Here is a 15,617-nt window from a genome sequence, read left to right as displayed (position 1 = left end):
CGAAGACGATGGGCGATCCGTAAGTCTGTCAACTACGATCAGACACAGAGACAGAAACACTGACAGTTTATCCCTTATATCACTGGGGTTCGAATCACTGTTTGGACAATAACTTTGAAAAATAAAAATCTAGATTTTTGCAACCGCATATTGTGTTTATATGTTATGAGTAACTTATATTTCAAATTTGAACGAAATCGGTGAAGAAATGGATTTTTTAGAAAATTTCCCCGCTACACTCTGACTGACTGACTGAGTTTGGTTTTACGCCGCTTTTAGCAATATTCGAGGACATCACGGCGGGGACACAATTTGAAATATAAGTTACTCATAATATATAAGAAACAATGTACGGTTGCAAAAAGCTAGATTTATATTCTTCAAAGTTATTGCCCAAACAGTGATTCGAACCCCTGTGCTTATGTTATTGGTTGCAGGAGTTACGCTGGTATATCACACAGACCCTCAACAAAAATACCCCATGCAACCCGTACAAGTTTAGAATATGTGTCAAGTCTAGATTACAACAGTTTCAGGGAAAAGTCTCTGGGATTCCTTTTATTGTATTTTCATTGAATTTAACACTAGGGATTGTTTTTTTCAGTAAAATATGTTCGTTTCAGAAACTATATGTTAGTCTAGAATTGATATGAGTTGTATGCTTACCATTGACCTAACGTGACACACTTGTTAGTAAATAACACAAATGGTTGATTTGAGTTGTATGCTTGCCATTGACCTAACGTGACACACTTGTTAGTAAATAACACAAATGGTTGATTTGAGTTGTATGCTTGCCATTGACCTAACGTGACACACTTGTTAGTAAATAACACATATGGTTGATTTGAGTTGTGTGCTTACCATTGACCTAACGCGACACACTTGTTAGTAAATAACACAAATGGTTGATTTGAGTTGTGTGCTTACCATTGACCTAACGTGACACACTTGTTAGTAAATAACACAAATGGTTGATTTGAGTTGTATGCTTGCCATTGACCTAACGTGACACACTTGTTAGTAAATAACAAAATGGTTGATTTGAGTTGTGTGCTTACCATTGACCTAACGCGACACACTTGTTAGTAAATAACACAAATGGTTGATTTGAGTTGTATGCTTGCCATTGACCTAACGTGACACACTTGTTAGTAAATAACACAAATGGTTGATTTGAGTTGTGTGCTTACCATTGACCTAACGTGACACACTTGTTAGTAAATAACACAAATGGTTGATTTGAGTTGTATGCTTACCATTGACCTAACTTGCCACACTTGTTAGTAAATAACACAAATGGTTGATTTGAGTTGTATGCTTACCATTGACCTAACGCAACACTTGTTAGTAAATAACACAAATGGTTGATTTGAGTTGTATGCTTACCATTGACCTAACGTGACACACGTGTTCGTAAATAACACAAATGGTTGATTTGAGTTGTATGCTTGCCATTGACCTAACGTGACACACGTGTTCGTAAATAACACAAATGGTTGATTTGAGTTGTATGCTTGCCATTGACCTAACGTGACACACGTGTTCGTAAATAACACAAATGGTTGATTTGAGTTGTATGCTTGCCATTGACCTAAATAACACAAATGCGAGTTGTATGACACGTGTTCGTAACACAAATGGTTGATTAGAGTTGTATGCTTACCATTGACCTAACGTGATACACGTGTTCGAAAATAACAAGTGGCTGGCTTGAGATGTATGAAATGCGACAATATGTTTTTGAGACTCTGATGCAACTGGAGGCTAAACTGGGTACGGTCTGAGATGAGACTGATGTTTATATCTGGTGTTATATGACAGCAAGCGTTCCCAACTGGTTCCTGAACATAAAAAATAACACGAGAGAAGGAAAAACCCTCTACAGTTGGAACACACGAGAGCCTGGCACCATGAAAATACTTTCTCAGGACATCTACCTTACCAAGAGGATTAGACGCCCATATACAGTGGTAGGAACGTGCTACTTCAAGTACGTTAATCTATAGGGGATGAAGATACGAATGCTGACATATTTTTGAAAATAAAGTTTTCTTTTTAAAATGGGAAAATAGTAACTTGTCATCATCATCAACAACAACAACAACGACAATCTTTTGCTGAATTGCTTGAATCAGTGAATAAATGAATGCAAGACTAATTTTGGACAACATAAATTCTTTCAAAAGAAGGATAATAGTAATTTGTCATCATGTGTTATCAACAACACCACCAACAACAATCATATGCTAGATTTCCTGAAATGGGTGTATGAATGAATGCTAGGATAAGTTTTGAAAATAGAAATTCTTTCAAAATGCAAAGTAGTAGTTGTCATTAGGGTGGCATCACAACCACCTACATCCCATCCCTGTCATCCCCGTCCCCATCCCCATCCCATCATCCCCCCATCCCCCCATCCCATCCCCATCCCCATCCCCATCCCCATCCCATCCCCATCCCCATCCCCATCCCCATCCCAATCCCATCCCCATCCCCATCCCATCCCCATCCCCATCCCCATCCCCATCCCATCCCCATCCCTCATCCCCCCCACCTACATCCCCATCCCCATCGGCACCCCCACATCAGAATATCATGGAAGATATCCACCCAGTGACATGGGCTGCATGTGTATATGTACATTTCCTTATAGGAGATTCCGTGTCCCAACCTACACGTGAATATTCGAGATGGCGTCTTCCTTCACAAGGGGCGGGCCAAGTTGGAGGTCGCCGTTCTCTCCTGCTGTCGTTGCAATACACCTTGATCTCCCCGACGGTGAACCTTTCAGGAAGGTGTTTCTATGTTCACAGAATCATGAAACCGTGATACATTTTGATAATTACGTTTCGGAAACAATTTTAAACTGTGCTACTGGTCAATAACCGAAACTTACTTGTCTCGTGTATATCTTAGGAGTTTTTGTTATAGGAAGGGGGAAGTTTTAGCAAAGAGTTTGGCTTAGATAGTAGCTGTTCTTGAAAGAGCGTTGGAATACTAGTGTTCTTTGTAGAGAGAAGATTGGTTAAAGAGCCGTTCATGTAACTTGATTGTTTGGTTACCAATGAGTTTGTGTTGCAAGAGTGCTGAGTTACTTCGAGTCTTTCTAACGAGAGTGGGATTAGTGGAACAAGCGTCGTGTTAGATACACAGAGGTTTGTCGAGTAATTAGTGAATTTAGTTTTACGCCGCACTCAGCAATATTCCACCTATATGGTGGCGGTCTGTAAATAATCGAGTCTGGACCAGACAATCCAGTGATCAACAGCATGAATATCGACCTACGCAATTGGGAACCGATGACATGTGTCAACCAAGTCAGCGAGCCTGACCACCCAATCTCGTTAGTCGCCTCTTACGACAAGCATGAGTTACTAAAGATCAATTAACGGATCTCTAGCTTTAAAAAGCCTCATCGGGGGTTATTAAGCATTATGGTTAATATCTCTACCATTTATCCTGATATTTCTTGATTCTCTGTTACTTCTATGTTCATCTGAGAATGATGTTTCATGTATTATAACTTCCCGAACCCGTGTCTTCTTCACATGGAGTATTATATGCAGCCAATACTTGCGACCTTACTTGATGGATCGTTTGTCAGACCATGGGTTCTGTATGGTTGCCTGTAACCGTATACTGATGTCGTGGGGCCATTGGTCACCATTCTTTCCGAATCCTTCGAGAAGCCGCATTTCCGGAAACAATTGTTATCAATTAGCATGGGATGTTGCTCATATTATCAACCACTGGTGTGTCTGGTCCCGACTCGACCATTTAAAGGTCGAGGTCTTCTAATTGGAATCTTACTGGTGTTACTAAATGCCGGGGTAAACTGACATGTTCGTAACTTGTTTACAATGTTGAAGCATTTTCATCCTCTGTGTAACCTGCTCTGTTGTGTAAAACTGTGCTTCACGATTGAGTTTTCTCTCTGTCACAGAGAGCCAGTGGCTGTGTACTGGCCCCTCACCCTATCTACTACTGGAGCTACGGCCCTGGCCGAGTGATGGAAACGCTTGGTCAGCATGTAACTGTCCGTTTCTATGACAACACTCAGAAAAAACATCAACAGATGGCACGTGTACGCTGCCAGGAACCGAGAGAAACATGACAAGGGCGTGGCGGAGATTCGTCAGCGAGAGAAAGACTGGGATGGACTGGGGGGCTTTCATCAGAGACGAATCAGGCGTGTATAAACTAGGTACGTCAACGGAGACGAACCAGGGGTGAATAGACTGGGTAGGTCACAGAGAAGAACCAGGCGTGTACAGACTGGGTTGGTCACAAGAGACGAATCAAGAATGTACAGACTGGGTAGGTCACCAGAAACAAAAGACGAATCAGGCGTGTACAGACTGGGTAGGTCACCAGGGATGAATTAGGCGTTTACAGACCGGGAAGATCACAGAGACGAATCAGATGTGTACAGAAAAATAGGTCACCAGAGACGAATCATGAGTATTCAGACTGGATGGTGACCAGATACGAACCAGGCGTATACAGACAGATAGGTCAACAGAGATGAATCAGGGGTATACAGACTGGGTGGTGACCAGAGACGAATCAGGCGTATTCATACTTATAAACACCACAGGCACGATACTGTCTGCCATGAATAAGCTAGTGGTTGCTAAGCAAATACTATATCTACGTTTCTAGGTACTGTAGAAGAACAGATAGGACGTCAGCAGAAATATTCCGTGAGATGGGGCGATGGCCAGTGCAGCGAACATATGTCCATCCACATCTATGGAACATACACCCCTATGATCAAGTTCAAGGTCGGCAGCTACATCCTGGCACTTGCTGACCCTGACAGAAGACATTTCCTTCCGGGTCAAGTGAGAAATGTCCCAGAGATCGAGACGATCAAAGTGGAGTTTGTCAATGGGAACAGGTATTACAGGAATGTTTGAAATGGAGTCAGTTATATTTAATCAAAATACAGAAAACGGTCCCCAGGATTGTTATTTCCACCAGTAGTCGTGTTCGATGGACAGATCAAACTCGGGTAGAGTTAGGATCCTCATATAGTTTAACATGTAAAGACATGGATGTACAACAACTTGAGACTACACCAATACTGTATAATGTAGAAACATACTCCCTCTCACAAATTCTGGTTTCAGCTCAAAGAATGTACTTTCCAGACATAGTTACTGGATGAACAAGATGGCGTTCCTTGAGGCAAAGAATATGATTCTGTGGCATTACCAAGACAGGAGTGATGAGGAAGACTCCCCTCGTTACGGACAGACTGCATTCAGGTCATCTCCATCCAATATATGACATCTCGGAAAGCGTCTGAAAAAATCCATATTGGATGTAGTCACAATTTCACGTGACTGTAACATGATACGATGACAGACGTCGTGACCCTTATACACGCCAACAGGTTGCTGACATTCTACGAATGTAATGGCGACGAAGCTTCGGTGAATCTGGTGATGGACTTAGTTAAAAAAACTGGATGAAATCAAACCAACGAAACAAACATCTATGACAGACTTTTTTAAATAAATGTGCTTCATGGGAAATGTCAAGATATTGAGTGAAGTTAAGTAAGACGTAATGTGTAATATGAGTCAATGAGATGAAGAATTTTTATTGGTACATATATATATATATATATATATATATATATATATATATATATATATATATATACATCAATATACATCAGCAATACGTTTTGCTTGTTTGATCCAGTTAACCGGACGCCATGCTATCCGGACGATTTCTGAATGTAACCAAAAAGTCCGGATAAACGGGTTGCGACTGTATACAAAAGCTGCTCCATGTGAAATTGAAGGTTTGACGTGTATCTGGCAATAATTTTAATAAAAGCATAGCTATATCTTATAAACATCAAGTTATGTTTTGAAACTTTCATATTTTCCTATCATATCCTTGTTTTGTTTGTGTGAACGAGGAACGGGGTACAGATCGTCTTAGCCCACTTTCGTGATTGTGGTACCGGGGTTACGTCATAACTACTGCTTCAACTCTATCTACGGCGGTACACTTTTGCCACCGATGTTGGAAGGATGATGATGTCTTTAACGTTTGTTGTGGTGGCAATGGCAAAACCTTCCACTGTTTTTCTTGTAGTTAGGCTCGAAGTGGCGAACCAAGGCTTCATCCATAGATACAAATAGTTGCAAGAACCTTTCTGAATCAGCCTCAAACGATATGTTGTACCATATCAAGCTTTGGAACCCATCGAGTTGATACCTTATTCATTGAAAAAGTTTCGTTTATGATATAATGTGATCAATGGAAAATGGACACACTTTGAGAACGTGCAGTGTCCGTGTACTTTCCTTTTTAATTATCTCGTGTGTGTGTGTGTGTGTGTGTGTGTGTGTGTGTGTGTGTGTGTGTGTGTGTGTCTGTCTGTGTGTGTCTGTGTCTGTGTCTGTGTGTCTGTGTGTCTGTGTCTGTGTCTGTGTCTGTGTGTGTGAAGTGAAATGTCAAAACGAACGATTTCACTGTTCCTTCAGTGTGAGGCTCAAAATTTAGCTGTCAACCTTCTTAGTATTCAACTGTCACATGTAGTGAAAATGTGACTTCGGGCTTGTTGTTATATAATATATGATATATATGACACTGGTTATGTTTCACCACATTGATTATAACATTGTTATTAGTTCATTTTTCCTGTGCTGATATTTACTTGTTTCAAATCTGTACCCATTTTTCTTGTCCCCGCCCTGATATTGCTGGAATATTGCTGGAATATTGCTGGAATATTGCTCAAAGCGGTGCAAGGCCATGTCCTATCAGGTATAAGACTGATGCAACTGACTGAGTTTAGTTTTACGCCGCTTTATCAATATTCCAGCAATATCACGGCGGGGGACACCAGAAATGGGCTTCACACATTGGACTGATACAAAACCGTTAATGTTACCACAACTGACCGAAATACACCACTTTCATACAAGAATATATTATATGAAAAAACAACAATTAAGTGCTCAATCTTAATTGATCGAATGTCTGCCTTTTCAACAATCAAGTTTATCCCCAAACCTTGGAAGGTTGACCGTTCAATCAGCGGTCATGATCAATCCCAATTCGTTACAATGATGATGCTGATTATTTCCCTGCCTTGTGCTGATTTCATGTGTAAAAATACTTGTAAAGTCAGCGTTAGCCCGAGTAAATGCAAGGAACCAGGCTCCTCTGTTCACAACCTCACTCAAACCTGAACCTAACCAAATGTCACCATAAACACCGTTCATACTGGCGTTAAATCCATCTCTCTCACTCACTCTACAAGCTCACTGACTCATACAAGCGTTAACCAACTGCCTCACTCACTCTACAAACTCGCTTGTCATGATGTTACCCTAAACACCGTTCATACTGGCGTTACATCCATCTCCCTCACTCACTCTACAACCCCACTTGTCATGATGTTACCCTAAACACCGTTCATACTGGCTTTTAACCCATCCATATCCCTCACTCACTCTACAACCTCACTTGTCATGATGTTACCCTAAACACTGTTCATACTAGTGTTACATCCATCTCCCTTACTCACTCTACAACCTCTCTCTTGTCATGATGTTACCCTAAACACCGTTCATACTGGCCTTAAATCCATCTCTCTCACTCACTCTACAAGCTCACTGACTCATACAAGCGTTAACCAACTGCCTCACTCACTCTACAAACTCGCTTGTCATGATGTTACGCTAAACACCGTTCATACTGGCGTTACATCCATCTCTCTCACTCACTCTACAACCCCACTTGTCATGATGTTACCCTAAACACCGTTCATACTGGCTTTAAAACCCATCCATATCCCTCACTCACTCTACAACCTCACTTGTCATGATGTTACCCTAAACACTGTTCATACTGGTGTTACATCCATCTCCCTTACTCACTCTACAACCTCTCTCTTGTCATGATGTTACCCTAAACACCGTTCATACTGGCGTTACATCCATCTCTCTCACTCACTCTACAAACTCACTTGTCATGATGTTACCCTAAACACCGTTCATACTGGCCTTAAATCCATCTCTCTCACTCACTCTACAAGCTCACTGACTCCATACAAGCGTTAACCAACTGCCTCACTCACTCTACAAACTCGCTTGTCATGATGTTACCCTAAACACCGTTCATACTGGCGTTACATCCATCTCCCTCACTCACTCTACAACCCCACTTGTCATGATGTTACCCTAAACACCGTTCATACTGGCTTTAAACCCATCCATATCCCTCACTCACTCTACAACCTCACTTGTCATGATGTTACCCTAAACACTGTTCATACTGGTGTTACATCCATCTCCCTTACTCACTCTACAACCTCTCTCTTGTCATGATGTTACCCTAAACACCGTTCATACTGGCCTTAAATCCATCTCTCTCACTCACTCTACAAACTCACTTGTCATGATGTTACCCTAAACACCGTTCATACTGGCCTTAAATCCATCTCTCTCACTCACTCTACAAGCTCACTGACTCATACAAGCGTTAACCAACTGCCTCACTCACTCTACAAACTCGCTTGTCATGATGTTACCCTAAACACCGTTCATACTGGCGTTACATCCATCTCCCTCACTCACTCTACAACCCCACTTGTCATGATGTTACCCTAAACACCGTTCATACTGGCTTTAAACCCATCCATATCCCTCACTCACTCTACAACCTCACTTGTCATGATGTTACCCTAAACACTGTTCATACTGGTGTTACATCCATCTCCCTTACTCACTCTACAACCTCTCTCTTGTCATGATGTTACCCTAAACACCGTTCATACTGGCCTTAAATCCATCTCTCTCTACTCACTCTACAAGCTCACTGACTCATACAAGCGTTAACCAACTGCCTCACTCACTCTACAAACTCGCTTGTCATGATGTTACCCCTAAACACCGTTCATACTGGCGTTACATCCATCTCTCTCACTCACTCTACAACCCCACCTGTCATGATGTTACCCTAAACACCGTTCATACTGGCTTTAAACCCATCCATATCCCTCACTCACTCTACAACCTCACTTGTCATGATGTTACCCTAAACACTGTTCATACTGGTGTTACATCCATCTCCCTTTACTCACTCTACAACCTCTCTCTTGTCATGATGTTACCCTAAACACCGTTCATACTGGCGTTACATCCATCTCTCTCACTCACTCTACAAACTCACTTGTCATGATGTTACCCTAAACACTGTTCATACTGGCCTTAAATCCATCTCTCTCACTCACTCTACAAGCTCACTGACTCATACAAGCGTTAACCAACTGCCTCACTCACGCTACAAACTCGCTTGTCATGATGTTACCCTAAACACCGTTCATACTGGCGTTACATCCATCTCCCTCACTCACTCTACAACCCCACTTGTCATGATGTTACCCTAAACACCGTTCATACTGGCTTTAAACCCATCCATATCCCTCACTCACTCTACAACCTCACTTGTCATGATGTTACCCTAAACACTGTTCATACTGGTGTTACATCCATCTCCCTTACTCACTCTACAACCTCTCTCTTGTCATGATGTTACCCTAAACACCGTTCATACTGGCGTTACATCCATCTCTCTCACTCACTCTACAAACTCACTTGTCATGATGTTACCCTAAACACCGTTCATACTGGCCTTAAATCCATCTCTCTCACTCACTCTACAAGCTCACTGACTCATACAAGCGTTAACCAACTGCCTCACTCACTCTACAAACTCGCTTGTCATGATGTTACCCTAAACACCGTTCATACTGGCGTTACATCCATCTCCCTCACTCACTCTACAACCCCCACTTGTCATGATGTTACCCTAAACACCGTTCATACTGGCTTTAAAACCCATCCATATCCCTCACTCACTCTACAACCTCACTTGTCATGATGTTACCCTAAACACTGTTCATACTGGTGTTACATCCATCTCCCTTTACTCACTCTACAACCTCTCTTGTCATGATGTTACCCTAAACACCGTTCATACTGGCCTTAAATCCATCTCTCTCACTCACTCTACAAACTCACTTGTCATGATGTTACCCTAAACACCGTTCATACTGGCCTTTAAATCCATCTCTCTCACTCACTCTACAAGCTCACTGACTCATACAAGCGTTAACCAACTGCCTCACTCACTCTACAAACTCGCTTGTCATGATGTTACCCTAAACACCGTTCATACTGGCGTTACATCCATCTCCCTCACTCACTCTACAACCCCACTTGTCATGATGTTACCCTAAACACCGTTCATACTGGCTTTAAAACCCATCCATATCCCTCACTCACTCTACAACCTCACTTGTCATGATGTTACCCTAAACACTGTTCATACTGGTGTTACATCCATCTCCCTTACTCACTCTACAACCTCTCTCTTGTCATGATGTTACCCTAAACACCGTTCATACTGGCCTTAAATCCATCTCTCTCACTCACTCTACAAGCTCACTGACTCATACAAGCGTTAACCAACTGCCTCACTCACTCTACAAACTCGCTTGTCATGATGTTACCCTAAACACCGTTCATACTGGCGTTACATCCATCTCTCTCACTCACTCTACAACCCCACTTGTCATGATGTTACCCTAAACACCGTTCATACTGGCTTTAAACCCATCCATATCCCTCACTCACTCTACAACCTCACTTGTCATGATGTTACCCTAAACACTGTTCATACTGGTGTTACATCCATCTCCCTTACTCACTCTACAACCTCTCTCTTGTCATGATGTTACCCTAAACACCGTTCATACTGGCGTTACATCCATCTCTCTCACTCACTCTACAAACTCACTTGTCATGATGTTACCCTAAACACTGTTCATACTGGCCTTAAATCCATCTCTCTCACTCACTCTACAAGCTCACTGACTCATACAAGCGTTAACCAACTGCCTCACTCACTCTACAAACTCGCTTGTCATGATGTTACCCTAAACACCGTTCATACTGGCGTTACATCCATCTCCCTCACTCACTCTACAACCCCACTTGTCATGATGTTACCCTAAACACCGTTCATACTGGCTTTAAACCCATCCATATCCCTCACTCACTCTACAACCTCACTTGTCATGATGTTACCCTAAACACTGTTCATACTGGTGTTACATCCATCTCCCTTACTCACTCTACAACCTCTCTTGTCATGATGTTACCCTAAACACCGTTCATACTGGCGTTACATCCATCTCTCTCACTCACTCTACAAACTCACTTGTCATGATGTTACCCTAAACACCGTTCATACTGGCCTTAAATCCATCTCTCTCTCACTCACTCTACAAGCTCACTGACTCATACAAGCGTTAACCAACTGCCTCACTCACTCTACAAACTCGCTTGTCATGATGTTACCCTAAACACCGTTCATACTGGCGTTACATCCATCTCCCTCACTCACTCTACAACCCCACTTGTCATGATGTTACCCTAAACACCGTTCATACTGGCTTTAAACCCATCCATATCCCTCACTCACTCTACAACCTCACTTGTCATGATGTTACCCTAAACACTGTTCATACTGGTGTTACATCCATCTCCCTTACTCACTCTACAACCTCTCTCTTGTCATGATGTTACCCTAAACACCGTTCATACTGGCGTTAAACCAAACTCAAGCTCACTGACTCATACAAACTCCTCTCACTCTGTCGCTTGTCATGATTTACCCTAAATACCGTTCATACTGGCGTTAAATCCATCTCCCTCACTCACTCTACAACCTCTCTTGTCATGATGTTACCCTAAACACTGTTCATACTGGCGTTACATCCATCTCCCTCCCTCACTCTACAACCTGTCTTGTCATGATGTTACCCTAAACACCGTTCATACTGGTGTTACATCCATCTCCCTTACTCACTCTACAACCTCTCTCTTGTCATGATGTTACCCTAAACACCGTTCATACTGGCGTTACATCCATCTCTCTCACTCACTCTACAAACTCACTTGTCATGATGTTACCCTAAACACCGTTCATACTGGCCTTAAATCCATCTCTCTCACTCACTCTCACTGACAAGCTCACTGACTCATACAAGCGTTAACCAACTGCCTCACTCACTCTACAAACTCGCTTGTCATGATGTTACCCTAAACACCGTTCATACTGGCTTTAAACCCATCCATATCCCTCACTCACTCTACAACCTCACTTGTCATGATGTTACCCTAAACACTGTTCATACTGGTGTTACATCCATCTCCCTTACTCACTCTACAACCTCTCTCTTGTCATGATGTTACCCTAAACACCGTTCATACTGGCGTTAAACCAAACTCACTCACTGACTCTACAAACTCTCTTGTCATGATGTTACCCTAAATACCGTTCATACTGGCGTTAAATTCATCTCCCTCACTCACTCTACAACCTCTCTTGTCATGATGTTACCCTAAACACTGTTCATACTGGCGTTACATCCATCTCCCTCCCTCACTCTACAACCTGTCTTGTCATGTTGTTACCCTAAACACCGTTCATACTGGTGTTACATCCATCTCTCTCTCAGATTTAGGCACTAACAAGTTTTCCGAATGGTTACTGTCTAGAACTTTGTGCATTATTAATAACATTAATTCATAAACAACCTATAAAGCCAGGAATCGCGTTTTGTGTGTTCAAATCCCAGGTCTTGTGCGAACCAGGAATCGTCTTTTGTGTCTTCGAATCCCAGGTCTTGTGCGAACCAGGAATCGTGTTTTGGGGGTTGAAATCCCAGGTCTTGTGCGAACCAGGAATCCTGTTTTGTGTGTTGGAATCCCAGGTCTTGTGCCAACCAGGAATTGCGTTTTGTGTGTTCGAATCCAAGGTCTTGTGCGAACCAGGAATCGTGTTTTGTGTGTTTGAATCCCAGGTCTTGTGCGAACCAGGAATCGCGTTTTGGGTGTTCAAATCCCAGGTCTTGTGCCAACCAGGAATCGCCTTGTGTTGTTCGAATCCCATGTCTTGTGTGAACCAGGAATTGCGTTTTGTATGTTCGAATCCCAAGTCTTGTGTGAACCAGGAATTGCGTTTTGTGTGTTCGAATCCCAATTCTTTTGCGAACCAGGAATCGCGTGGTGTGTGTTTGAATCCCAGGTCTTGTGAGTGAGCGAGTTTAGTTTAACGCCGTTTTTAACGCAATATTCCAGCAAATATCAAGGCGGGGGACACCACAAATGGGCTTCACACATTGTACCCATGTGGGGGATTAAACCCATGTGTTCGGCGTGACAAGTTAAGGCTTTAGGCACCAGGCTACCCTACCATCCTCTAAATGTTACTGAACTAGTAGCTGCAAGACTGTTAAATCACATTCTATTCTGCTGCATCGGGGATTGTTATAGAGAGGAAAAGAATACAAAACACACAAATCATCAATAATACAAGCATTATTTTAATTCATGTATTTACTTTACGAAAGAAGAAAGGACGGCATGTAATGCCATTGCCAAAACTAAAGGTTATTTAAAACATTTAGTTTTAAGATTACACTTTCTCAGTAAAATGCAGATTCTAGGACTTTTCTTAGGTTCAGTCCCATACGGGATTTGAACCCACATCGTCAGAGTCAGGCACCTCAGGCATCTCAAAGCACCAAGTGTGAACTTTCTTTTGCCCATCAGTGTAATACTAGCTAGCTGAAGTATAAAAGTTATTAGGAAGTAATATTTCTTATAAATGTTCCATTAGTAAACTCATAAGAGCAAAGAACATGCATTATAACAAATAAGAGCATTAATAACATGCATAATGATTGGTATTACAGTGTTTTCTATACAGGGATATTCATTTTGCTGTTATGTGTTTACTAATGGAACATTTATCAGAAATATAACTTATTAATACCTTTTATATGAAGAATATAATATCAAAATTGACAAAAACTGTGCAGTTAGGGAATATATTTAATCATTTCAAATAAACTGGGCCATTCTGACTACCCCCTTGGGAAATTTGACAAATATCCGGCCCAATTTGACCAAATTTGCTGGGGCATTTTGGAGCTGGCTCAATTCGACTGGTACCCTCGTCACCAAGATAATACCTCGGACACCATGGAAATATTGACAGTGCGTGCATTCACTGGAAGCAACACGGACTGATTCCTCGGTATGTGGTTTGTACAACATGGCGGACGATTTTGATAAAATAACCATGGTGAAAATATATTCACTTTCATATAAAGCAATAATCACACATATTGGTCACGGCCATTTTCATGTTGGGCCACGTGAGTTAGGAAGCCAGAGACTTCAATAGGAGCAGTGTTAGTATATAAGGACCGTGACTGCTGCCATATTCTGTCATGTGACAGTCACGTGAATTGTGAAACTAGTGACTCTAGATCCAGTATGGATTATTCCAGATACTCTCCAAGATGTCATATATTGGATGGAGATGACCAAATGCAGTCTATCCGTAACGAGGGGAGTCTTCCTCATCACTCATGTCTTGGTGATGCCTCAGAAACATCTCCTCCGCCTCATGGAACGCCATCTTGTTCATCCAGTAACTATGTTTGAAGAGTACATTCTTTAAGCTGAAACCAGAATTCGTGAGTGAAAGTATGTTTCTACACTAAACAGTATTGATGAAGTCTCAAGATGTTGCACATCCATGTCTTTACATGTAAACCTATATGAGGATTTGAACTATACCTGCGGGTGACATATTTAAACGAGGTGGCCATCGAATATCGCTACTGGTGTCTCCAAGTATGTCACATCTGCGTTTAACAACAGGAAGTACGTTTGTAGGTGTCATGATCAAAACATAACCAGTATGAAGTTTTCAAAAAGATTTAGAAAACAATCCATATTTTGTCTCTTGATTAACCATAACTGATCAATCTCAAACATTCCTGTAATACCTTTTCCCATTGACAAACTCCACTTCTAGCCTTTGATCGTCTCCATCTCTGTGGACATTTCTCACTTGACCCGGAAGGAAATGTATTCTGTCAGGGTCAGCACGTGCCAGGATGTAGCTGCCGACCTTGAACTTGATCATAGGGGTGTATGTTCCATAAATGTGGATGGACATCTGTTCGCTGCACTTGCCATCGCCCCATCTCACGGAATATTTCTGCTGACGTCCTATCTGTTTTTCTATTGTACCTAGAAACGTAGATATAGTATTTGCTTAGCAGCCACTAGTTCATTCATGGCACACCACACTACCCTTGAAAAATTCTAACAAAAGGTTTCTCAGTGGTTTTCACTTCTACTTGGTATGGTTATCAACAGATAATAAAATCGGTTATTTCTATAACATGGTATCAAGCAGCAGCCAACTACAAGCGATACAGATGAAGAACAAGTTTTTAGGTGAGTACTATCCACTGCTTGTTTACATTGGAGACAACACATTTCCCAGCATATTTACATGAAGTCTTCTTCCAGCCCATAATGTCAACTTAATGGAAATGGTAATTATTGAGATATGAATTTTGTTGAGTTAGAATATACATCAGCTTAAACTACTCCAAAAAATGGTGTTTGATATTAAATGTATAAGTAAATCCATCTCAATGAATGTGCTGTCTGCTATGATGTCAATATGACCATCAGAAGCATATCTACATC

At 41.7% G+C, this 15,617-nt stretch overlaps 1 protein-coding gene across 4 annotated transcripts in view; it reads right to left on the bottom strand.

Annotated features, from left to right (window-relative positions):
* Window positions 1-13,408: 13,408 nt before the first annotated feature.
* The window catches only part of LOC124266886, a 37,082-nt gene continuing 34,873 nt past the window's right edge, over window positions 13,409-15,617 (bottom strand). For all 4 annotated transcript variants that reach the window (XM_046701720.1, XM_046701721.1, XM_046701722.1 and 1 more), the window contains 2 exons: window positions 14,903-15,149; window positions 13,409-14,572 (listed from right to left, as the gene is read on the bottom strand). In XM_046701720.1, coding sequence (XP_046557676.1) covers window positions 14,446-14,572; window positions 14,903-15,149 — 374 coding nt within the window. In that variant the 3' untranslated portion in view covers window positions 13,409-14,445. The remainder of the gene's footprint in view (window positions 14,573-14,902; window positions 15,150-15,617) is intronic.

Source organism: Haliotis rubra, unplaced genomic scaffold, assembly GCF_003918875.1.
Source record: "Haliotis rubra isolate DU_JTF1 unplaced genomic scaffold, ASM391887v1 Scf1286, whole genome shotgun sequence".
NCBI classification, from domain to species: Eukaryota; Metazoa; Mollusca; class Gastropoda; order Lepetellida; family Haliotidae; genus Haliotis; species Haliotis rubra.
This window is presented reverse-complemented; position numbering and strand designations above follow the sequence as displayed.